The sequence below is a fragment of the Micromys minutus genome (assembly GCF_963924665.1).
Source record: "Micromys minutus genome assembly, chromosome: 26".
NCBI lineage: Eukaryota > Metazoa > Chordata > Mammalia > Rodentia > Muridae > Micromys > Micromys minutus.
In genome coordinates, this window is record NC_137961.1 from 4,958,046 (window position 1) to 4,983,968 (window position 25,923).

General features: G+C 43.6%; 1 protein-coding gene across 3 annotated transcripts in view; it reads right to left on the bottom strand.

The window, feature by feature from the left end:
• PREX2 (phosphatidylinositol-3,4,5-trisphosphate dependent Rac exchange factor 2) overlaps nucleotides 1–15,048 on the bottom strand; it is a 253,206-nt gene extending 238,158 nt beyond the window's left edge. For 2 of the 3 annotated variants that reach the window (XM_080938801.1, XM_080938800.1), the window contains exon 1: nucleotides 14,791–15,048. In XM_080938801.1, the coding sequence (XP_080794927.1) occupies nucleotides 14,791–14,907 (117 nt within the window). In that variant the 5' untranslated portion in view covers nucleotides 14,908–15,048. The remainder of the gene's footprint in view (nucleotides 1–14,790) is intronic. The other variant, XM_080938802.1, reaches the window with a different exon arrangement.
• Nucleotides 15,049–25,923: the final 10,875 nt, after the last annotated feature.

Consider the following 25,923-nt stretch of genomic DNA (forward strand, 5'->3'; position numbering starts at 1 on the left):
TAGAATAGAATAGAATAGAATAGAACAGAACAGAATAGAATAGAATAGAATAGGCAAAAGAAAAGAAAAATAGGATGTATTCTTTTTTAAATAATTCTTAAAAATCATACTATGAACATATTAGAAACATTATTTTTGCTGCCTTGACTATAAACTATTGAACACTGAAAATAAGATCTCCCCCCATTCAGAAACCAATAGAGTTGATTTGGACATAAACAACAATAACAATAACACTCTGGTTCCATTTTGTGGCTTTTTCTTTAAAAAGAATTTTAAAGTTTCATATTATTTAGTTTTTAATTACTATAAATCTCATATATTATATTATAAACAAAAATATAGACTATCATAATGGACTTACATGTTTGAATTCTGACAATCTGGATAAGAATATTTGTAGGAAGAACATATAGTACAAAATGGAAATATTGTGCATTTTTTTAAAGTTCAATAAACAGGATTTGTTTTGTTTTAATAAAAGCACCCATATATACTAGCTGACATTCTATGTCTCTCAATAAAGGTTTGCTTAATTTCCAAAAATGCCAGAAAATTTAAATCTTATACAAATACCAAATTACAGAAATGTATGTTTCAAACTGAGTTTAAATATCAAAATACTAGATTGTGAAATATTTATCCCACTGACCACATTTCTTACACCTGCCTCAGCCTTATGGAAAAACAATTTAAAGGCCTTACATCTCACAGCTAAGGAGTAGCGCTCTTACCTACTGTAGCTTTATCTATGGCACCACTTGAAAGAATCTCACATTTCAAAGGATTTTCTATGTGATGGTTTGAATGAGAATAGTCCCATAGGCTCATATATTTGAATAGCTGGTTCCCAGTTGGTAGACTATTTAGGAAGAATTAGGAGGTGTGGCCTTGTGGGAGGAGATGTGTCACTAAGGGTAGCCTTTGAGATTTCAAAAAGCTAATGTCAGGCCCAGACTCTCTTCATCTCTTTTGCTTGTGGATAAAATGTAAGTTCTCAGTTCCTTCTCCAGTGCCATGTCTGCCTGCCTGCTGCCAGGCTTCCCTCCATAATGATCACAAGCTAACCCTTGTTACTGTATGCAAGCATCTACTTATTGTTTTCTTCTTTCATAAGTTGTCTTGTGTCTCTTCACAGCAACAGAAAAGTAACTAGAACTATCTGCTACCTTCAAAGACTTTCCCTATACTGGACTGATGAGATGATCCTTGCCACCAAACTCAAATGTCTGAGCCTTGCTCCAGACCAACAGGGTGGAGGGAGAGAACTTATTCCCCAAAAGTTGTCCTGTGACCTCCACACATGCCCCATGGCATGAGATCTCTGATACATGTACATACATGATACACATAGTATTTCAAATATTTTAATTTCAGCATATAGAAGCAATTCTATTTACACACAGAGGAAACATCAACTTCTTGTGATATAACTGGAAACTATGCCTTTAGACACTGACTATGCACAGATGCTACTTTTGACTAGGAACTAAAGAATTAGTCTTAGCTGACCTGTCTATCAGGCATCATTCTATGGCTGCAAGGTCAATTCCTCTCCCCTCATCTACCCTATCAAGAAATGCAGACTGCCTGGCATAGAGGACATTTTCAGGCATAATGGTCATCTTAACAATGACCTTTATTTTAAAATTAAATTACTTTTTAATTTTTCTGCTAAAGCAACATATGGATTATTGACCAAATGCAGAGCTCTCAAGAACATATACTAAGTTTACTTCGTGATATAATTATACGTAGGCTAAAGATGAGAGTTATATTTAAACCAAAATCAAAGATTCAAGTCTGTTAGGAAACACGAAGTACACAGAGATCTAAATTTGACCCAAGAATAATTAAACGGAAGCCAGCCATCTTAATGATGTATATTAACAGATAGTCAACAGGAGGACCAAGAGCGTCTATTTTTAGAAGGTTCACCGAGCCTTCTTGTTTCCATGAGGCCAGCACATGCTGACTCCAGGGTCATGGCTGAGTGGTGGCCTGGCCCTGACAGTCTCAGGCCAACCAGCAGCTGCTGCAACTCTCTCGCTCCTGGGGGTTTGCCTGAGATGAACCACAGTCAATGTTCCCCCTTCAATCACCTCTGTACTTCCCAAGTCAACAAGTTCTGTCCCCCATCATGACATCTGCCTTGTTTTTCCTGGTCCAGATTAACCAAACCTTTCCCCCAAATCAGAAAAACCCTGGAGATCATGGGCAAACCACTCTGGGACAGCCACAGAGAGGATCTATTTAGAATTACCTTTTGACCCCTAAAAATTCTCTGGTTTTTAATTCTGGGATTTCTCCCCTCTAAGAAATTACTGTGGAAATTATTTCTCTCCATCTCACCCACTCTCCATCTACTATTTACTAATATGTGTGCATGTTGTGAGTTGCAATACAGGACACACAACAAACATATAACACCCGATGTTGACTATCCTGGGTCATATTCTCCGGAGATGCCAGAACATACTAAAATTTACAAAAACTCTCCAAATGTCCCAAGGTTTTCCCATGGAGGTTTCTCATTCTGTTTGCGTTACTGTGATAAATTCCATGACCAAGTCAACTTAGAATTCACTTAGCTTACAAGTTACAGGCCATCACAGAACCTAAGTCACTGGGCACCAAATGTTCCCCTCTGTACTCTCTGTCTCCGTCTTTAGTACAGACTCTACAAGATTCTAGCAGGGCACAAGGCTATCTGGTTACTCAACATATTTTCCTGTTTCCCTTATAACTACTTTGGTCATGTTAATGAACACAAGGACAACAGTCAGGGTGACATGTGTGATTTCTGGGTCACATCCTTAGAGGGAGCTTGTGTCTTCCACCTTCCATCCCGAGGGTTGGGGTGTGAAAGGGATTTTGATAAGTAAGACAACTTCAACCATGCAAACGATACCAAAACCCAGTGTTCTGCTTCCCCCATCTTTTCTGTACATCGGAACCACCTGGAGAAACCATGTAAACAGAGATGCTGGGTTCACATCTTACGCTGTGCTTCACTAGTTCTTGGGAGCTAGCAGAGCAGTAAGAGAGAGAGAACCGAGACCTCTGAGGACCTTGGTGCAGCTAGTGCGGCTGGACCACCATTAGGCATAGTGTCAAGATATTCACCACATCCCAAAGGATGCAGAATGGTCATAAACACAGAGTATGGCTTTCCCATTCACGGCAGCCTTGCACTATTCAACCTGATGGTATCTCATCTGGGTCAAAGCACCTGAATAAATATCCTTACCAATATATACAATAAAAGCAACACCCTGGAAGTCTGAGAAAAAATAAGTATATACAAATTTTATAATGTAAGCACTATTCTTTTTCTTAAGATAAATCCCTAAAGTCTACCTGTAGAACAACATTTAGACATTCAGTTTGGGTAAAATTCATGAAAACCAGGACTACACTAAAGAAGGTGATTCAAATTAAATATAAACTAAAAATATTATGACGATAAACACATTCAAATATGCCATGTCTGGTTGATATCCCTGAAAGGCCTCCTTTTTTCTAGAAAGGAAACGGAGGAATGGATCTTGGGGACAGGTGAGGTGGGAGGTAAGTCTGGGAGGAAGGAGAGAGGCAGAATTCAGTCAGGATGTAGTATATGAGAGAAGAATTCTTTTTTAAAGTCAATAGACAAGAATTAGAAAATACATTAAGTTGAATCAATTCACTGATGATCTGAATAACTCAAGGAAAACTCAGAATCCAGATGTGATGATTTCACAGTAGTTACAGAAACCCTGATTCATTTCATCCGACAGAGTGAGCCCTGAAACTATCCACTTCTAGTCTCCTTTTCTGACATTCCCAACATGTGTCTTACACTTCACAGTCCAAAGAGGCTGCCTTAGTGCCTGCCACCACATTCTCATACCAGCCAGGAAGAAATTAGAAAGAAAAGGAGGAAAGAAAATTTCCCACCCCTCACTGTATATTTAGAAACTATCCATTGTCACTTCTGTTCACAATACCCTGCCGCAACCTAAAAAAAAAAAAAAAAAAAAAAAAAAAATCCCTTTTCTTACCTACAAGGAAATCTGCAAAATGAGATACGGCCCTCAGATTTTTAAGTCTTGCCAAAGGTAAAAGTGTTCACTGAGGAAAAGAATAATGAATGTAAGCAGTCGAAAGCATTTCTGGGGTGCCATGGGTTTTGTTTTTTTAGTCAGAGGTGCGAGGGTATGGACCCATGTCTATGTAGTCAAAATAAACTGTGTAAAAGCAGATAAATAGGTTTCTACATAAGGCACAAACATACACTAAAGCTACATACTTACCGGAAGTCCTCCTGACCCTTAGAATGAGGCAACAGTGAACTATACTCTCGGAATTCTACTGTCGAGAACCAGGACATGGGCGGAGGAATACAACGTGATAGTGGCTTTCCCTAGACCTCACCTTTGCTGTAATTAACAGAAAGACAGCGGTACAAACCAAGGTGCCATTTCTGGAATCCCAAGAACTCCTTCTCTGGGGCAACAGTCACAAATAAGAAAAAGCTGAAATTCCAAGGGAACACGGAAAGCAGGCCAACGCGAAGCGTTACAAGGCAGTACAGGAAACATCCTCCTTTCTTGCACAACCTCTGAAAATGTGTCGCCATCTACAAAGTCTCTGGTTCTGGCAAGAAGACAGATTACAGAGATATTTCAAACGGCCACAGTGGCAGCTAAGCTGGATCTTAGTCCATCCTAGACTAAAGGAGATAACATTATTAAAGTGTAAGAATGCATGGCGCCAGCGTTCCATGTTGCTAAACATTTGCTATAAACCAGAGGGTTTTTCATCTCTGCATTCTACATTTAACCCACTTGGAGTACTGTTGGCAGAATTAGATAACTTAACCTTTGCAATTGAAGGGTTTGCCTTTGCATGGAAAGTATGTATTTTGTGTTAGGGAGAAAACACAATGTTCTTGGCATAGACTGTCTCCAGCAAAAATGGCCTCCCTTTGTGCACCATGTTGAGCTACATGGTAAGGCAGGGAGACAACAAACTTACCCTAGAAAATCCGAGACTCAAAGCAAGAATTGAATTTAAATGATCACTTTTCTTAACATTACCCTTATTAAATTACTGGGTAGAGATTGTTCACTAGTGAAAAGAAAAGATATTGATATTAGATGTCTCAGAACTCATTGTTAAGCACAGTACCATGAGGAATGTGAGCTGCCAGCAGTTTTAAGAAGCAAAGCATTTCTAGGGCTATTTTCTTTGGATTACAATGGTAATTTTATAGATCAAAGATAGTAAATGTCATATAGTAAATATAATTCTAATAATGTGAAACATTTTGAAATGGTAAACCTCTTGGAAAATAATAAAATTCCTCCTACTATCAAACTTCAATACATAGTAAATATGATGTAGAAGAATTTATGAAGATTAAAACAAGATTTAAGTCAAACATATGTGCAGAAAACAGATGTAAGATTTTATTTCCTATCAACACTAAGCATTAATTTTTTAAAAAAATCCCTCCACAATACATTGATAAAAGTATGAGAGACAATTTAATCATACCAACTGTCAACCCATTTGTACATGTGTGTACATGTGTTTTAATGTGTGTGTGTGTGTCCTGTGTACTATTTTCTATTGGCATGACAAGATACCATGACCAAGGCAATTTATGAAAGAAAGCATGTATTAGGGCTTATGGTTCCACAGGAGTAGAGTCCAAGATGAACATGGCAGGAACCATGGCAGGCAGGAAGGCGGGCAGGCATGACATGGTGGAGCAGTAGCTGAGTTCGCATTCAGTTCACAAGCATCAAGCAGAGAGAGACAGAACTAACTGGGAATTATATGGGCTTTTGAAACCTCAAAGCACTCCTTCCTCCACCCTCTACCCCCTAAGTAATATACCTTCCTCAACAACACCTTCTAAACACCAACTAGCACCAGACCTGTAAACATATGAACCTAGGGTTCCATTCTCACTCAAATCTGCACTGAGTGCACACACATATTCTTATGTGTGATGGGGGTAACTGTGTGCCAGGCATTATGTGTAGAAGTCATAGGAAAACCAGGGGTGTCAGTCCTCTTCTTCCATCTTGTTGGAGAAAGGGTCTCTGCTGTTTTCACTGCATAAGCCAGGCTAGCTGGCCCTGAAGTTTCTGGGGGTTCTCTTCCTGTCTCATACTCCCATTTCCCCACAGGAGCTCTGGGCTTTCAATTACTTCCATTATGTGATTTTCACATGGATTCTGTAGACTCTGATTCCTGTGCCATCTCATCAGCACAGGTGTTTCGCTTTGTAAAACATCTATGAAAACCTAGTAAATGAAAAATGGAAGTTCTAGACAAACTAAGCTACAGTTAAAACAAACAATTGTCATTACTTCTAAAAATTCAACCCGGTCACAACACAGGCAACAACTCAAAGGGATTGGCTCTTTTTTTAAGGTTACATTAGAAGGGATAAGTCTAGAGAGACAGCCATACATGGCGGCTCAGATGTCAGATGTCCAAGTTTAGTTTGCTTTCCTACTCCTCAATGTGCATCTTTGCTCTTCTCTTCGGGGTACTTCACTTTCAGTAAGAGCAAACAACCCAAACAATACAGCAGATAGAAAACTAGCATTCAAAATCATAGGGAAAGGGAGACTAGAGGACTTCCCTTCACCCCATACCCCTTGCTAAATCCCTTCCTCTCTTGGCCTCACCAGCATCCATTGTTTCTTATAATGAGCCTCCCTCTGGCCTCCTGGAAGGCCCCTGGCCCTTTCAGGACATGGTTTTGTAAGCTTCTATCCAAGGATTGAATCCAGGTCATTGGGCTCCATGGTCCCTGCTCTGGGAAGTCAACACTATAGTATGGAGGCCCAGCCTCTGGTGCTTCTCAGGCTGCCCACTTCCAGCTGCAGACTGAGGAAGCGGTTACGAACACTCAAGAGACAACCTACTCATGGTGAACACTGGCAATGGTACTTTAAATCGGGTATGTTCTGTGGCAGCGAGGCTTCTGAATATTATCCAGTGCCTGCCTCATCTTCTGGCACACTAAAGGTCCTTGCCATGGCTCACCTGGATGTGTGGTTGGCTACACAGGCAGAGGAAATAGTTATGAGCGCTTAAGAGACAGCCCACCCATATCCCAGCTTTAGTAACATTTGTATAGTTGTTCTTCTTGTTGTTCGCCTCTGTTTCTCTGCTGACTTCCTTCTCGTTAACTTTATTCTACTTCTTCAAACATCTCTGGACAAAATCATCTCCAGATACAGATGCTATACTTCAAATGCAAATGTCCCCATAGGCTCATGAATCTGACACTTGCTCCTCAACTAGCAGTGCTGTTTTAGAAGGCTGTGGAACCTTTAGGAGCCGAGTTGAGGCCCCACAGAAGAAAACAGGTGCTTAGGGACTGGCAGGGGTGGAGGGCGGGCCTTGAAGGTTTATCATTCCACTTCTGGTCCTCTGCTTTCAGACAGCCAATACAACAAGCAGCCTCATGCTCATGCCTTGGTGCTCTTTCCCAAAATGGGCTGTGTTCCCTCAAACTGAAAGCCAAATCAAAACCTCTACCCCTTAAGCTGTATGCTAACAGATATTACTGCAACTGTAAGAGAAAAAAAGAAGGAACTATCACAGTTACTAACCATTTCTCTCTGCATATTTACCACCAAACAGCTCAAAAGTTTCCTCGGGTCCCATTATGTTTCATGTCTTATTTCTTCTTTTCAGACTTCATCTGATAACAAGATCCTTCTTTGACATTGGAACACACTTCCCCCTGCCTATCCCTATCTCTAGCCTCACTCCCTCACCCTCTCCCCCCACCCTCTCTCTCTCTGTTTTCCTCCCTTTCTCCTCTCCCCCTCCACCCTCCTTTTCTCCCCTCTCTCACCTCTTGCTCCTCCCTCTTCTTTCATCTGTTCCTCTCTCCCTCCCCATCTCTTTCCCTCCCTCTGTCCCTCCCTCTCATCCCTCTCCCCAACCCGGGGATTCTTTGTTTCAATTTCCAAAAGCCAGTCAAAGTTATTCATGTACCCTAACCCTCTTTGAGCAGTGGCTCTCTAGCAAGCATGACCCTCCTTCATTTGCTGGTTTTCTCCTCCACATAGCCCCCTTGTGCAATATCATTAAAGACTAACTTCTGGTTCTATACCTTTTGTTCAAAATGTCTTAGGTTTCACGATCCTGTCCTCAAAAGTCACAGGAGACTTTGTAAATCAGCCAAATATCCAAAACCAGATTAAATTTTCCTCCTCCCCCTGCTTATCTGTCCCTTGAATTTTATTTTTCAATTAATGGCTCTACCCATCTAGTCAGCACACCTACAGCCCCGGCATTGCCCCGTGTTTCCCAGTGTACTCCGCTTCCCCTTCTTAATGAACAGAAAGACAAAGGTTTTACCCCAGAATTGTCCCATCCCACAGCTATTGAATGTTTGGTATGTGTGTGTGTGTGTTGTGTGTGTACGCATGCGTTGTTTTGTTTGTGAGTTTTTGTTGTTGCTGTTTATTTACTTGTTTTAAATCTTCTCCATTCCTTCCATCTTATATCAGACATTGTACATTATACAGTGTCAAAAAAATGGCTAATGTGTAACCAGTTGTTCCTAAACTCGGCTTCTCTAAGAAATAAATCTAAATCCAATAGATAGAATTCTTATACAAAGGACATCACCAAGCTAAGGTATGTAGATGAAACCGGAAGGTTAAATGAGAATCCTCTACATAAAACATAATCTGTCTTTGTTTATCACATGCTGAGTACTGACAGCATGCTTCCCCACACACTGTTAAGCAAAAAAAAAAAAAAAAAAAAAAAAAAAAAAAATCTCAGCCAGGGAGAACTATCTCAAAGTGCAGGAGCAGAATAGGGCAGGAATACGGACCCCAAGAGCAGCCCTACCTCAGCAGGAGCCCAAATCTCTGTCCAGCACAAGCTAGACTATGCTTCTGTTTTGTGTGACCTCTGTGATTACTACACGGCACTTTCCCTCAGCAAAGAGTAGCTCAACTTCTAACCACGTGAAAAGGAAAAAGGAGCAGCCTGCTGCCATGTTTTTGAGACTAACAAGTTGGGGAAAGTGGTAAGAGGAGAGAGGGAACCAAATCTTCAAATGAAACGGCCCCTTCTCCATGCTTTGGCATTCTTCCGAATTGCAGATTATTAACATGACCGTTGTCCCTTCACAGTTGATCCCTAAGTCCTAGAGTTAAAGGAGGACCCCTTATAAGTGGTACTTTCCTCAAGTTGGACCAACTTATTTCACCTCCACCAATTTGCAAAAAGCATGAAAGACGTTTCCCCCTCTGGTCACAAGGAAAGTTTTAGCATTTTCAGAGTGTTGTGGTACCCACAGCAATGCCACAACACACATGGCTACTCTTGGGAGACAAACAATTCGCCCCTCATCTAGCAAAGTCTTTCTCATTCATCAGGCAGGGGCCAGCTCTGGCACAGCTTATCACTGCCCTTCCTCCCAGACTGAGTGTGTCCCCGGTGCCTCTTATGACCCTTTACATAAAGCTCTCATGTTTCAGCTCCAACACACAACTGTACCTGTCTATGCATTTTTCTTTTATTCTGGTAAAGTACACTTCACTTCTGCTTAAGCCTCTAGTACATAGCATAAGCATTTGTCTTCTCAGGCGGTTGTAAGGAGGAAGCTCAGAGTGAATGTGTATTTTGACATGGGAAGGCCACGTCAAGGACTCTAAGACCAACTGGCCCATGGGAAATTGGCAAAGCCATTGCCTATATCGCCAGCCTGAAGAGAAATGGCAAAACTTCTCTCCGGTGTCTCGGCATGAGAGCTTACGAAGGATTGATCAGTATGTGCAAGACTAGTAACTATAGCTTCCTCCTCAAGGTTGTTCATTGTCTGAGACTTCTGGCCTCCAGAGACCGCCCACTGAGTCAAGCTGACCCCTCCTCCTATGCTATGCCTGCTACAGAGGAAGAGGTTCCTGGTTTCAGTGGTCAGGGCTGTAGAGGACAGAAAACCCCACCTGGTCCCAGCTTCACTAGGTATGTGTCCTTTCTTCAGTCCCTCCATGCCCAGCTCCACAAGACCAGGCAGGCTGCTCCAACAAAATGCCAGACTGATAGTTTCCATCAAAACATATTGCCTCACATAAAACCGTCTAGGTAAGAACCTCTCTTTGGTTTGTAAATGACCACCTTCTCTCTGTGTCCTCCCTTGGTCTGGCCCATGCGGACTTGCATGCGTCCCTGGTGTGCTCAGATCTCTGCCTCTGAGAACCCCATTCACACCGGGGGCTTATCCAACAGTCCTTCAAACTGATTTCCATCTTTTAAAGATGCTGTCTGTAAATTCAGCTCGATTTTTGGAACACAGGGTTAAGACTTCATCCTATGACTTTGGGGGAGGAAAGAAGATAATTCAATCCATACCACAGGGATTAAAGACAATATGTCCAATCAATGGGTCTTTGCCTTGGAAGAGCCGGTGGGGACTAGAAAAGATTGTTTTCAGGTGCGTTCCCTCTCATTCTGCTTTACTTTCGCTTGGTGGGCGAGTTTGTTTTCACTAGCGCCCACAGCTGACAAAGTCCACAGAGCAAGTAAAGGAACCTCTACTGTCTTTGGGGGTGGATCATCCAGATAAAAATTGCTGTTCTAACTGCTTTTGTAAAGGTATCAATATGAATACCAGGAGAAGCCAAAGTGGTGAGCCTGAAGCCATCCTTCAGCTCCCTTCCTTCCTGGGATGGGCCTCCAGAGAGCTAAGAGAGCAAATCAGATACAGAAAATGCAAGTGTTTAGTGAGACCTGTAAGGTACCCTGAAAATGATGGTGGTTGTCATGTGAAATATAAACGTTTCTCATCACCCTCGAGTTACCTGAATGACCACACCTGAATGGCATGAATAAGGCCACTGGTGAGACAGTCCGGCAAGCAAAGGCTCTGGCTGCCAAGCCTGATACCTTGAGAAGGCAGATGCCCAAAACCACAGAATGGAAAGACACAACCAACTCCCCCAAGCTGTCCTCTCATCCCTGCAAGAATATGAGCAATGGGCACACGCATACACTCAAAGACAAATAGATAAATGCAACCTAAAAAAAAAGAACACCATTAAAAGATAAAATTGTTAAGAATTTCAAGATGGGAGAGGCTAAGCATTAAACCAAACCAAATACAGGCCCTTCTGAACCACAGGGATGTGTGTGTGTGTGTGTGTGTGTGTGTGTGTGTGAGTGTGTACACACACAGGGTACACATCTGCAAGAGCAATACCATTTGCAGTCTATTCAAATGATCTATGGGCATGAACTGGAAAGAGAAAGCAAGCCACCAGTTCTTGTCCAGACTAAGATATTAACTACCCGTTATTAGTTCTATGAAACCATTCCTCTAGAAATGGTTTCTACTATTTCTAATGAAGCAGAACATTTCACTTTCCCAAGCAAAGGTGAGAAGGAAAATGCCGGCAGATTAGGTCATTTTCTACCATCTTAGCTACAGAGCATTCATCTGAATAATGTAACTTAGCGATGGTCAGAATGAAAACTCAGAACACAGTATAGGGAATGACAGTGCAGAACAGAGCTTAGGGGTGAAGAACCGCCTTCTATAAAACAGGATGGGGAGACAGACAAAGGCCTCATCCGTTCATATTCAATCACCTGGTAAACATTGATTTATCACACATAGCATTAGAAGAGATGCATAAATTTGGGAGCCGGTGCGACTAATAGTCTGGTCTGCTGGGAGCTTGTGAGCAGTCTGCTAGAACAGAACCCAAGGAAACACGTGAGTGTAACAACTACTTCAGCCACCAATACAATGGGTATGAAGCAGGAAATACCCAAGGGGAAAGAGATAATGGAGCCTGGAATCCCAACAGTATAGAAGAAGAACCCCTCCATGTACAAAGGTGGGTCAGATGTGGTGGCACACTCCAGTAACCCCAGGAAGGATAAGAGGATAACCATCCTTAGGATGGTTAGCTCAAGGCCCACCTGAGCCACCCAACAAAACCTGTTCTCAAAGATCAACAAACATTAACATAAGCCTGCAAAAGCATAGCATATTCCTAAAAGGGCCTGTCACTCTAAATGACAGCCACCTGAAAGCAAGCAGTGTGTTCCTAAATATTAACTGAAGAAAAATGCATACAAAATGCTACTATACTACTATATAGAAAAAGACTGTGTTGAAAACTGTTTGGGGCTTTTAGGAGGGTGTGGAAAAGCCCTCTCCCCTCAAAAGGCCAAAGGGGCCAACTGGAGATACAGGACTAGAAAGACCTGCTAAGATCTGGTAAGATCTGCAGCTGTGGCTTTTCTTTAAGGAAATACCATTTTGTTTGCCAATTTGAAGGAATGTGTAAACACACACTTTTTTTTTTTTTTTTTTGGGTAAGGCTAAATGTGTTTTCTACCTCTTCCCCCTCTTCCTAATAAAGATAGGAGTCATCCTTCAACTATGTCAGCTTAAAGCTAAGGCACAGATGTAAACCAGTGAGCTCTGGGCACATCTGTAAATGACTTGGGAAGGAACTGTCAGTTTTTGTTTATTTTTCTGCTTTGGCAATGAATTTACCAGTCAATTTGTTCAACACTATGACTAATTTTTGAAATAATAATAAAAAATATCTTTTATTGACTGCCTCCACTTCTTATCATTCCTTTAAAATGGGTTCCTGGAAGGGAAATTTTTCTGCCTAAACAATAGGAATATTTTTAAGCTTTTGGTACAAATGAGGATAGTGTAATCTGAAAATTAAATTGAGCATATCAACTACAGATGACCGAGCAAAACTCAAAGGGGATCTAAGGCTGCTACAAACAATTCCCTGAAGAGAAAACGGAAGAATGCACTATGAATAGATTTTAGGTTTTGAGTAGTTATGACAAAAAAAAAGCTAGCATTGGTTCTTAAAAATCACATCCAGGGTACTAAGCTTGAAGTTTGTGCCTCTAGTACCAGCAAATCTGAAGCCAGTCTGGGCTTCGTGGTTTGTGTCAGGCCAGTTCTGGGCCACAGAATGAGGCTGTTTCTCAAAAAAGGAGGGAGGGAGGGGAAGAGGAGGGGGAGGGAAAGAAAGACCTTGAGGCCACTAAGTGCATTTTCATAAAATATATATTCATAACAAAAACAGAGCTCATAATTTCTAAATAACGAGCAAAACTATTTCTAAAAGGAGAATGCAATTGATTTTATTTGTCTATTATCTCTAGCTTCACTATTGCAGCAATAATGAGATTTTAAATCTAACAATCAGGTGTTCAGATAAAAGGGAAAACAAACACTTTATTTGTATTTAGGGTTCTTTGGTTTTGTTTGCTTGCTTTTGTTTTGAGACAGGTTTTTCTCAGTGTAGCCCTGGCTGTCCTGGAACTCCATTTGTAGACCAGGCTGGCCTCAAACTCAGAGAACTGCCTGCCTCTGCTGGGACTGAGGGCATGTGCCAGGCAAACACACAAGTTGGGTTTTGAGAGGGCCTGTATCTGCACCTTAGCCTTCTGCTAAACCTGTAGCTCTGGTTTTCATCCATTTTCAGAAAGGCTCTCTCTTAGAATGACTCAGACCCTTTAAATCCAAAGACTCAGCTCGCAACAAAGTTTCATGAACGTCCAATTTGAAGCCATTAAAAATTTCATCTCCTTAAAAAACATGCTCTTGTCAGTAACTGCTACATGACCATTACAATAATCCTATGACTGTACCGGGGTATTCTCCCAACACTTGCACCTTCTCAAAGAAAGTAGACCCCAGGATTGGGTAAACTGAGTCTGAGAAGCCAACGTGTGTGTTAGGCATCTCCTGAGATGTTACTTTTTCTGACACAGCCAAGTGAATTCCTACAGGGTGGCTGCACAGAGTGAAGGAAACTCGGGAGGAAGTTCGGTGTTTGAAACATTCCCCTTAGAGCTTGGGTTTGAGGGCAGTCTAGAACCCAGTGATGAAGGAGAGAGACCGAAGGATCTGAGTGGGGTTTAACTCCTTCCCTGAAGGATGCTCTCACAGGTATCAGGATGGACAGGAACCAACAGTAAATTCTTCATATTTTTCCGCAGCGAGGAAAATTCCATCTTTAGGTGATGTCTCAGGAGTTCATTTCCCCAGTTTCTCCTCTCCTACTTCGAAACTGAATAAAATGTTTTCGGGGCAGAAATCCAGTGAGTCAAGCTAGGACCTAGAAACAGCCCCGGCAAAGTTTAGGAAATCTCGAAGTTGTCGGATGCGAGGCGAGTTTTATGAAGCTGCTCTCAAGTGGTCGGCGTGCACAGGAGACCAGGACCCAAGTGGAGGGCAGATTTAAATCAGGAGAAAGAAGATTGTAGAGCTGGGAGGGAGGTGCACACATGTGGCTTTAATATGCAACAGCTGCCCGGGATGGTGACCCCACTGCTCTTTCTCCTCCGCCCCCACCCTCAGAATCCACCGTTTCAGTTAAAGAGACTTCACTGCTGTTGGTCTAACAACCGACTCCCGCTACACCACATTCAAGGACTTTTTAGACCCTGCATGTACCTGAAGGTAGCAACTCGAGGCACAAAAAGCAAAGCCTTTAAACAAAATATGAGCCGCCTAGAGAAAGGGGATAAGGAAAATGACACAATGAAATTTGCCCTGGAAGCTGGATAGAGAAAATTAAGGACAGATGGGACAGCAGAATGGCCTCAGGTTAGCTTCTCCCACCCGAGTTCTTCAAGGCCCTGGCCACTCTGCGTCCTTTCAGCCGGCTCCCGGTCCCCGCGGTCCCCGTGTCACCCTTACGGATGCCGGGTGCTGGCGCAGACAATGCTCCGGACTTGGTGCCCTGCGCGGGGCTGGCCACTCACCGACACCAGGAACTCCAGCGTGCCCACGTAGTCGCGCTCGGTCTTCTGCAGCTCGCTGAGCACGCACACGCGCAGGCGAAGCTGCTTGTCCGCATCCCTGGCGCTCTCGTCGCTCATGGTGGCCGGCGGGGCGCGGGGTCGAGGACAAGTGCGCTGCCCGGCGCCTGCTGCCGCCACTGCCGCCCGCACAGTTGCCGCCTCTTGTAGAGTCCGAGCCGGGACGCGCAGCTTCACATGCTGGCCCGAGGCCGGGGCGTGGGCAGAGGACGGCGCTGGGGCTGCAGCGCGCGCGCGGGACGCGCGGGACTCAGAGCAGGACAGTCCCGGGAGAGAGGGAGCCCAGCCCGGCCGCTCCGGCCTCACGCGGCCCCGGCCCGAGGGGAGGCGGCTCCAGCCACAGCGGTGACTTGGACATCAATCAAATGCTTTCAATCCATGTGACTCCGACCCTTTACCCTTAGCCAAATCTCAGGAAAAAGGAAACACAACCCTGGGGAAGCGGTATCGTGCCAGCTAACTAAACACACACACACACACACACACACTCACAGGATGGAACTAATCCGAGGTTCCCAAACCTAGAAGGACACTTGTGAGGGCTGCTCTTGGGAATCCCGCCCATTGTTTAGCTTTTAATGTGTTTTGCACCGAGTCTGAAAGCAAAGAAACAAGTCCCCGCGGTTACATAACTGCTTGGGAACAGAAACAACCACAGCATTGACCCTCCCGCGTTTGACAAGGAACACATTGATTTTGAGTTTTCGTCAAGTACAAAACAGGTTCGGTTTAAAAAAAAAAAAAAAAAAGCAAACTGTTATTTTATGGGGCAGACAACTTTCTGTCAAAGCTTGAACTGTCAATTAGTGAGGACACTCGAGGAAAGTAGACGCCCTTCCCTGTGCACGGACTCAGAACAAGCATCACCCTGGCTGAGTACTTTTTAACACTGTATCTACAATGATTTTTTAGTCTCACTATAGTATTCCGATATCACTATACATTGGAGGATATTGGTTCTCAGCTGCTTCCTGGAATTGTGATTTTTTTTTTTAAGATACAAATGTTGAAGGAAGACGCACAGTAGGTGATTTGACAGATGATACCTGAAAGACAGGTGGATGATCGCTGATTGACAGATAACACACATGGAAGCTGGATTCCAGATGATCAGTTATCATCTGCAGTTCTGAAAATGGAAACACCCAGAGTGTTTGATATTAACGTTTTCGTTTACTCAAGTCTCGCTTGGGATTAGAACCAAGACCTATAAATCTAATGAACCAAGTGATCCCTTCGCATTTCTATCTGGATATTATCCACACATGCTTTCAGAACCATTGTTTCTACCTAAAATCTACTTACATGGTGGACAACTAATGGCACTTAAATACTCGGAATGAACACTGCAGGGCCAGGAAGAGGCAGCCAAACTTGTTCTGAGACTTGGCAGCTTGAGATAAACTAAAGATGTTTTCCTCCTCTGTATTTACACTCAAATAAGCTCCAGTTTCCCATAAGTCTTTTCGAAATGTGATTGGGACTTCTGTGAAACAATGAGGAACTGCCCCTTCTTCTCATAGTAAAGATTCAGTATTTGAAGTGCATGAAGGAGGCTGGTGGAAAAGGTGGGTTTTCTGTTTCTCTTGCATCTGGCTATTTAGAGGCAGCCAGACGCAAAGCGCAAATAGTGTGGAAAGCTCCACACAGTAGCAGAAGAACAAAGGACAAGGCACACAAAAGACAGACCTCACAGAACCTGGTAAACAATAAACAAAAGGAACCAGGAGGCACAGGAAATGCACCCAGCAGCTAGGGGGAAGTTCACACAGGACCCAGCTTCTCTGTTTCACAGGTACTAGTAGATGAATGCAGTACTTGCTCCCCAGAAGAAAAATAAAATGGAGTAAACAAGACAGAGTCCCATCTAGTGCTCTGAATGAAGTAGAATGTTTTCCTCTCGCCATTTGTTCCCAGTTAAATAATCACATGTCTTTCTCTGAAGAAATCTTGTCTGTGTATAGACCCCTAGAGCAAGCATATCACACTGAGAGGCTTTACCCATCCAGAACCTTTGCCTGTGTTCTACAGCATGCCTGCAAGACCACTAAGAACACCAATCCGTATTAGGGTCTGAGGATCATGAAAACCATGGATGCTAGGAAAATATTCCAGAGCATAAGTCATGGACCACTGCACTATAGTCACTGGAGGTCTATGAAAATGAACATTTTTTTCCCTACCCTCCACAATTGTTTTCTTTAATTATCTCAAACATTACACCCTATGTTCTTTCAACAGGGTCCTCAGATTCTCAGACTCACCTTCTAAAGACTTGGGTTAGGGAGAGGGCCAGACACTTAAATAATTCCATCTAAAAGACATGCTTCAGTAATTGCTTTGGGGAGAAGGAAAAAAAAAGCAAATGGAAATGGAAGCTAGCAGAAGGACACTCGTTTTAATGGTGTGAAATTTTTATTTCTCTCAGAAATAAAATTATTATGCTGCCAGTGGTTCCTGCCCTCTTTTCTCCTCCTCCATCTATGCCTCAGTATCATTTGTAATTAATGAACACTCCAGGACACCTTGTAGTTCATTCTGCCAAGTCCTCTCTAAGGCAGGACTCTCTCACAGAGACCTCTGAAACCCTGGCTGGAGTCCTTAACTCCTCATCAAAGACTTGGGGCATAAGAAAACAGGGCTAGAGTATCTGGAACCTTTCACTTTGATGGTAAATAAGGTCTTTCACAGGCTCTGAATGTGTTGTGTCCCTTCCCACTTCCTCTATTGAAACCTCGGGCCATGCCTGCCAGGAAAAGGCAGGCAACAAGCAAGATGGTGGACGAGAGCCAGGGCTGCTTGTTTGGTTTTTCTTTTATTTTTCCTTGAAATACTAATGAGGTTAAAGCCTCCAATAAAAAAAGCGATGACTGAGTTCTAGGCTAGCTCAGCCATTAAATTCATCTCATATGCAGGAACCTGGTGAAGTTAGAATCGATTATAAAGTTCAAAGGGCCCAAGGGCAGAGCACAGTGGACTTCTTAAGGTCCAGCCCAGAGAGGACCACTCTGGCCTGAAAGGCTGAGGAGCCCGAGGCTGCCTCTTAGCAGGAAGAGAGCTCTCCACGTGCGTTTCAGAGACCAATCATATTTGTCCCTTGGACACTTCGGGGCCAATATCTGCTCAGGGAAAGTTACAAGTCGGATGCCAGTTCAGTAAAAAGGGTTGACAGCAGCGTTAAAACAAAAGACAAGATTTTTTCACTGCATGAGCATTTAGTAGAAACTGGTCTGCAGCATCTTCTTAAAGGCTGCAATCTCTAGAAGATGCGGCCGTGCCACCCAGACAGACAAGACTGGGTAGAATAACAGGTGCACTAATGTTCACAGCAGACTCGAGTAAGGGCTGATTTTTAAGACTGTTTATAAATGCGGCCTTCAGTTTATGCTTAATTCCCCAGTTGCTTGCACGTCATTTTTTTTTTTTTTTTTTTTTACAGCTTAGTCAGATTAAGCACTATGAGTTCTATATCAAGTCGTTAGTTCTATCAGACACTTAGAAGGTGGATAGCTTAAATGGCAAACTACAGCACTCATTAGTCACGTTTTAATTACTGATGTGATGTCATGTGACGTGAAAACCAATCAACAGTTTGAGTGGTGTGACTTCAGTGAGAGGCTAGAGCTCTCTCCAGATGGATTTGATTCAGAACAAGCCACCCTGATAGTCCTAATCTAATGCTATCACAAGAAATCATGTTTTCATCATGAAAACGTATTAACATCCCAGTATAAGGGTTGCCTTGATCATGGTGTCTCTTCACAGCACTAGAACATTAAGAGACTCTGTTTCTGTGGCCATGTCATTGTCCCAGCTTTCCTTTGATTCGCTAGTCCATCCATGCCAAGTTCTCTATGCTCCATTTCTAAAAGCTGATGTTCTCTAGAGTTTGGCCCGAGGCCTTTGTCTAATTATTCTTCCCTGGCCATTATCCTATATCTCCTGGACAAAGGCTGCCCCATGAGCTGGTCCCACTGTTGCCATCTTTCTCACACATGTGCATTGACTGGTTTTCCCAAATGAGATTTGAGCCTGGAAGCCAGGAAAAAGGTCAGCCTTGGACTGTTTCTGTACCAAGCTGATCTGAGCATGCAAAGAGCTGGTTCTATAGTCACCAGATTACACAAAATAAAGAGTTTTTCATAGAATAGAATAGAATAGAATAGAATAGAATAGAATAGAATAGAATAGAATAGTCTTTTTCACTATTTTCCAATTGAAGGTAAATATGACCCACCACCTCTGGCTACACCTTGTGTCCTTCCTACTAGTATGCATCCCAGTCAAATTAGAATTCCAGACTAAAACACCAAGCTTCATGGTAAATTACAGCTCTTCTATATAATGGATTCCATAACTGTATTACAATTGCACATCCTCTGACAAGATGGAGTCTTTGTCAATAGCCTATCTATCCAGATCCTGATCTGTAATTACCAGTCAACAAACATTTGCTTGCTGAATATATGATAAAAACAATGGGAAAGGGTATTTACGGGGACACTTCTGGTCTCTCAGGGCCTCATCAACACACTTCTAAATAAGGATGAGTGCAGCTTTGCTTTCTGCTTCTTCATTATCCAGTCTTCAATACAAGAAGCAAATATAAATGTTTCTTAGAGGGAAAAATGTATATGTAAAGCACCTGGTTGCAGATTGTGAGCCTGCTTATGGAAAAAGAATAAACAAAACGTGTACTTATTTCACTGTTTAATCAAAGGAGCATTATTCATCTTGCCAGTGTCTTAATCAAGTCAATCTATTCTATTCTCAAGCCAACAATAAAACCCAAGAAATGCCTGATGGTAATTAGCAGAAAACAATCACAGTTACTAAGCCACAAAGATAATTTCATCACAATCGATATTTAATAAGCAAGGTATCCCTTAGACACAGACAAGTATCTTCCAAAATAATTCAGGAATAATATCATTATGAAATAAAAACACATTAAGTAGCCTTTTATACTGGTTATAAACTTTGCTGAAGTTGTTTATCAGCTGTAAAAGTTCTCTGGTGGAAATTTTGGGGTCACTTAAGTACACTATCATATCATCTGCAAATAGCGATATTTTGATTTCTTCCTTTCCAATTTGTCTCCTTTCGACTTCCTTTTGTTGACTGATTGCTCTGGCCAGGACTTCCAGTACTATATTGAATAGATAAGGAGAGAGTGGGCAGCCTTGTCTAGTCCACGATTTTAGTGGGATTGCTTCAAGTTTCTCACCATTTAGTTTGATGTTGGCTATTAGTTTGCTGTATATTGCTTTTAATGTGTCTAGGTATGGTTCTTGAATTCCTGATCTTTCCAAGACTTCTAACATGAAGGGGTGTTGCATTTTGTCGAATGCTTTCTCAGCATCTAATGAGATAATCATGTGGTTTGTTTATCTTTGAGTTTGTTTATACAGTGGGTGATACATTGATGGATTTCTGTTTATTGAACCATCCCTGCATCCCTGGGATGAAGCCTACTTGATCATGGTTAATTGTAGTTTTGATGTGTTCTTAGATTCAGTTTGCAAGAATTTTATTGACTATTTTTGCATTGATGTTCATGAGTGAAATTAGTCTGAAGTTGTCTTTCTTTTAGAGTGTTTTTGTGGTTTAGGTATGAGCGTAATTGTGGCTTCGAAGAATGAGTTGGGTAGTGTTCCTTCCGTTTCTATTTTATGGAATAGTTTGGAGAGTATTGGTATTAGGTCTTCTATAAAGGTTTGATAGAATTCTTCACTGAACCCATCTGGTCCTAGGTTTTTTGTTTTGTTTTGTTTGTTTTTGTTTTTGTTTTTATGTTGGCAGGTTTCTGGTGACTACTCCTATTTCTTTAGGAGTTATGGGACTGTTTAGATGGTTTTTCTGATCCTGATTTAACTTCGGTACCTGGTATCTGTATAGAAAATTGTCCATTTCCTCTAGATTTTCTAGTTTTGTTACATATAGGCTTCTCTAATAGAATATAATAATTTCTGAAATTTCCTCAGTTTCTGGTGTTATATCTCCTGTTTCATTTCTGATTTTGTTAATTTGGATATTCTGTCAGCACCCTCTAGTTAGTCTGGCTAAGAGTTTATGAATCTTGTTGATTTTCTCAAAGAACCAGTTCTGGTTTTGTTGATTCTTTTGAAGAGTAAAAGGTTGTAAAAGGACACTGATTCCTTGCCCTAGGGATTTCCTCTGCCGCTCCCAGGAGATCCCACCCAGGAAATCCCACTTTCTTGAGATTTGAGTTCCCAAAATACCACAGAAGGTCCGGATGACCTCTCTGAAATGTTCCAACGCCCTAGGTGTGCCTGGGGGTGTACTGATAAAAAATGTATGATTCTTCCCCTTATGAATTTCCTCATTCCCCCTGTCCTCCCCCTCCTTTGTGATTTTTGCCTTTATAAGCCTGTTACAAGTTCAGGCCGGGGTCGAACTCCTCTACCCCTGCGTGGTGTATGAGTCTCGACCCCAGCATGCTGGCCTGAGATCTCACTCTTTCACTTTCAATAAACTTCCTCATGCGATTGCAGCAAGTTTGGTCTCGGTGCCTCGCTGGGTGCGCGCCTCTCCTGAGATTTGAGTGAGGGTCTCCCTTAGGAGGTCTTTCATTTGGGGGCTCGTCCGGGATTTGCGCGACCACCCAGGGGCCCTAGACCTACTTGGAGGTAAGGATTTTCTTTCCTTTCTTTCCTTGTTGTCCTGTTGTGACTCTGTGTTTGTGGATTGTCCAGATTGTGATTCTGTGTTTGTGGATTGTCCAGATTGTGATTCTGTGTTTGTGATTTGTTCAGAGGTCTGGTGCGATCGCAGTTCGGTATTCGCAAACGCTCTAACCGAGTCTGCTCTTCCAAGGGAGGAGTGGAGTGGACGGGGATAGACGTGTCCAGGGTCCACCGTTTGCTCGCCCTGGGAGACGTCCCAGGAGGACAGGGGGAGGACCAGGGACGCCTGGTGGACCCCCACGGGAAAAGTCGGGAGATCAGTTTTTCTCCTTGACGATCTGTGTCAGAGGGCCAATTGTGGGCCATCTGGCTCTTTTCGGGATTTCGGGTCGACTCGAGGTCGGCGACTGACTTTGTCTCTCTGTTTTGTAGTATCTGTGAGTGTTTTGTGTGTGTGTGTCAGAACTAGAAATGGGCCAGACTGTGACAACCCCACTAACACTGACTTTGAACCATTGGACGGACGTTAAGACAAGGGCCCATAATCTTTCTGTTGAAGTCAGAAAAGGACCGTGGCAAACTTTCTGCTCCTCCGAATGGCCGAGTTTTGGCGTAGGATGGCCTTCGGAGGGAACTTTTAATCTATCTCTTATCTCCGCTGTTAAGCGAATTGTTTTTCAGGCTTCAGGGGGACACCCCGATCAGGTTCCATACATCATAGTGTGGGAGGACCTGGTCCAAAACCCGACATCCTGGGTGAGACCCTGGACAGCGGGGGCAGAAACGGCAATGGTGGCCGTGGCCTCGAACAAGATGGCACCTGCGCCATCGGCCCCCACGAAGATCTATCCTGAAATTGATGATGGTTTACTTCTCCTCGACAACCCTCCACCCCCATACCCTCAACTGGCTTCTCATGCAAGTCCCCCACAGGCGCCGACTCCCACTGACTCCCAGACGGCCTCTGAAACAGAACCAGCGGCCGGGACCCGAAGCCCCCGGGTTCGAAGCCCAGGGGGAAATGGCGCGGGGCTTGGCTCTGCTATTGCCCTACCATTACAGGCTTATGGACCCGCCCCAGCTCCGGGAGAACTAGTCCCGCTACAGTATTGGCCGTTTTCATCAGCCGATATGTATAACTGGAAAACTAACCACCCCTCTTTTTCAGAGGACCCCTCGGGCCTGACGGGACTTCTTGAGTCCCTGATGTTTTCTCATCAGCCCACTTGGGACAACTACCAGCAGCTTTTGCAGGTCCTCTTTACTACGGAAGAGAGGGAGAGGATCCTCCTGGAAGCTAGAAAAAATGTTCCAGGACCAGATGGGACCCCCACCAATCTCCCTAATCTTATAGATGCAGTTTTTCCCTTGATCCGCCCTGACTAGGATTACAACTCTGCAGAAGGTAAGGAGCGTCTCAAGGTCTACCGCCGGGCTCTAGTGGCAGGTCTCAAGGGAGCCGCAAGGCGACCCACGAATTTGGCTAAGGTAAGAGAGGTTCTTCAGGGACCTGTTGAACCGCCGTCTGTGTTTCTTGACAGGGGTTATACCTTGACCCAACCTCTGAGGGTCAGCAGGCAGAGGTGGCTATGGCCTTTATACAGCAGTCAGCATCAGATATTAAGAGAAAGTTACAATGGCTAGAAGGGTTCCAAAACTATACCTTGCAGGATTTGGTGAAGGAATCAGAGAAAGTGTTTCATAAGGAGGAAACTGAGGAAGAGAAGCGAGAAAGAGAGAAGCAGAAGGCAGAGGAAAGAGAGGACCGGAGGGTAGTAGACAAAAAAGAAATTTGTAGGATTTTGGCCACAGTAGTGAAGGGCCAGGGAGTTAGGAATCAAGTCTGGCACTAGGAGGGAGCCTCTTGGCAAAGGTCAACAAACTTGTAAAGACTGTCTTGAGGTCAAATTCTTTTGTGCCAGATTTGACTAGATAACTGTGTGCCATGTTAGAAAGCAAATGTATGTAGAAGGCTGGGAGGAGAGAAGATAGACCTGAGGTTTACTGAGAAGTGGATTTTACAGAACTGAGCCAAGAAGATATAGATATATAAGTATCTATTAGTCTTTATAGATACATTTTCTGGGTGGGTAAAAGCCTCCCCACAAAGAGAGAAATGGCAGCAGCGGTCATAGCTAAGAAGATTCCAGAAGAGATCTTCCCTAGGTTTGGCACCCCTAAGGTAATTGGATCAGACAATGGGCCATCTGTGTTGCCCAGGTAAGTTAGATATTAGCTTGTTTATTGGGGACTAATTGGAAATTACATTGTGCTTACAGACCCCAGAGCTCAGGACAGGTAGAAAGAATGAATAGAACTCTAAAAGAGACCCTTACTAAATTAGCTATTGAGACCGGCGGTAAAGACTGGGTGACCCTCCTCCCCTTTGCGCTTCTTAGAGTCCGAAACTCGCCGGGGCGTTTCGGCCTTACCCCTTATGAAATCCTACATGGGGGACTGCCCCCCTTAACGGAGTCATGCGGGATATTGGATCCTGGCACTAACTCCCCCTCCTCCTCTGCTCTATTTGCCCACTTAAAGGCCTTAGAAGTTATTAAAACACAGATCTGGAGTCGAATAAAAGAAGCCTACACTCCAGGAACCACCGCGGTGCCCCACAGGTTCCAGGTCGGAGACTCAGTCCTGGTCAGACGACATCGCGCTGGCATGCTTGAGCCCCGGTGGAAGGGACACTACCTGGTGCTGTTGACTACCCCCTTGGCAGTCAAGGTCAACAGGATTGCTGCTTGGGTACAGTGGCTGCTGGTAACAATTCTCTTAAGCTGTGCCTTCGTCGTAGCCCCAACCTTGGGTAATAACCCTCATTCCCTTCAAAAATTAACCTGGGAAGTGCTTAATGAAGTGGGCGACGTCGTGTGGTCAACAACCGCAGTGCACCCCCCTTGGACCTGGTGGCCTGATCTTGCACCCGATATCTGTAAGTTAGCAGCCGGCTCTATGGCCTGGGATCTTTCCAGTTATACCAATTTAGAGAAGCCACCCCCAGAAGAACAGTGTGTCCCTCATGGCATAGGGAGCACATTGGGGTGTTCAGGACAGTTTTTCCGAGCCAACCTTCAGGCAGCAGACTTCTATGTCTGCCCCAGACAGGGACACACCAGGGAAATGAAGAGACGGTGTGGAGGGGCCTCAGACTATTTTTGTAGTAAATGGGGATGTGAGACCACGGGAGAAGCCTACTGGAACCCTTCCTCCACTTGGGATCTAATTATAGTTAAAAAGGGTCGTAGGCCAGGGGAGCCAGAGAAAGGGGAAAGAGATCCATCCAAATACCTGGCTTATAGGACTGGGTGTGCCTCTGAAAGCTCCGGTAGCCCTCAGGGACCGTGCAAAGACAGTTATTGTAACCCTCTAAATATCAGCTTCACCCCATAGGGAAAACAAGATCGTCAGTGGGTAAGAGGAAACCGTTGGGGATGGAGAGTCTATACTGGCAGAGGGGACCCTAGATTTATTTTTGTTATTAAGATAAAGATAGAGAGTCTGCCCACATGACCCGTAGGCCCCAATTCAGTGCTTGATAACCCTGCACCCAGGCCTGAGAGACCTCCTTGTCTCACTCTGTCACCAAAGGAGGACTCGTATCCCCTTTTGACCACACCCTCCTATCTCCCTATGAGAACTGAGAACCGCCTGTTCAATCTGCTTGATAGTGCATTTGTTGTTTTAAACTGCCGCTACTTTGACCTTAGCTGTCTTGTTAGGACTTGGAGTGGCAGCAGGAATTGGAACAGGAGCAGCTGCCCTCATCCAACAACCTTACTACTATAATGAACTCAGAGCAGCTATGGATGCGGACCTGGGAGCATTAGAACAGTCCATAACCAAACTAGAAGAGTCATTGACTTCATTATCAGAGGTAGTGCTACAGAACAGGAGGGGATTAGATCTGCTTTTTCTAAAGGAAGGAGGGCTCTGTGCTGCCCTAAAAGAAGAATGTTGCTTTTACGTAGATCATTCTGGTGTCATAAGAGATTCTATGGCAAAGCTTAGAGAAAGACTAGAAAACAGAAAAAAAGAAAGAGAAACATACCAAGGATGGTATGAAAATTGGTTTAACCGGTCACCCTGGTTCTCTACCCTAGTCTCTGCTTTAGTTGGGCCTTTACTCATTTTAATGCTAATCCTAACCTTTGGGCCATGCATCCTCAATAGACTGGTGACTTTTATAAAAGAAAGGGTGAGTGCTGTACAGTCCTAAGACAACAATACCAGATATTACAAGAAGCTGAGGGATCGCTCTAAGATTAGAGCTTTTTACAAAAAGAAAAACGGGGGAATGAAGAGTAAAAGGTTGTAAAAGGACACTGATTCCTTGCCCTAGGGATTTCCTCTGCCGCTCCCAGGAAATCCCACCCAGGAAATCCCACTTTCTTGAGATTTGAGTTCCCAAAATACCACAGAAGGT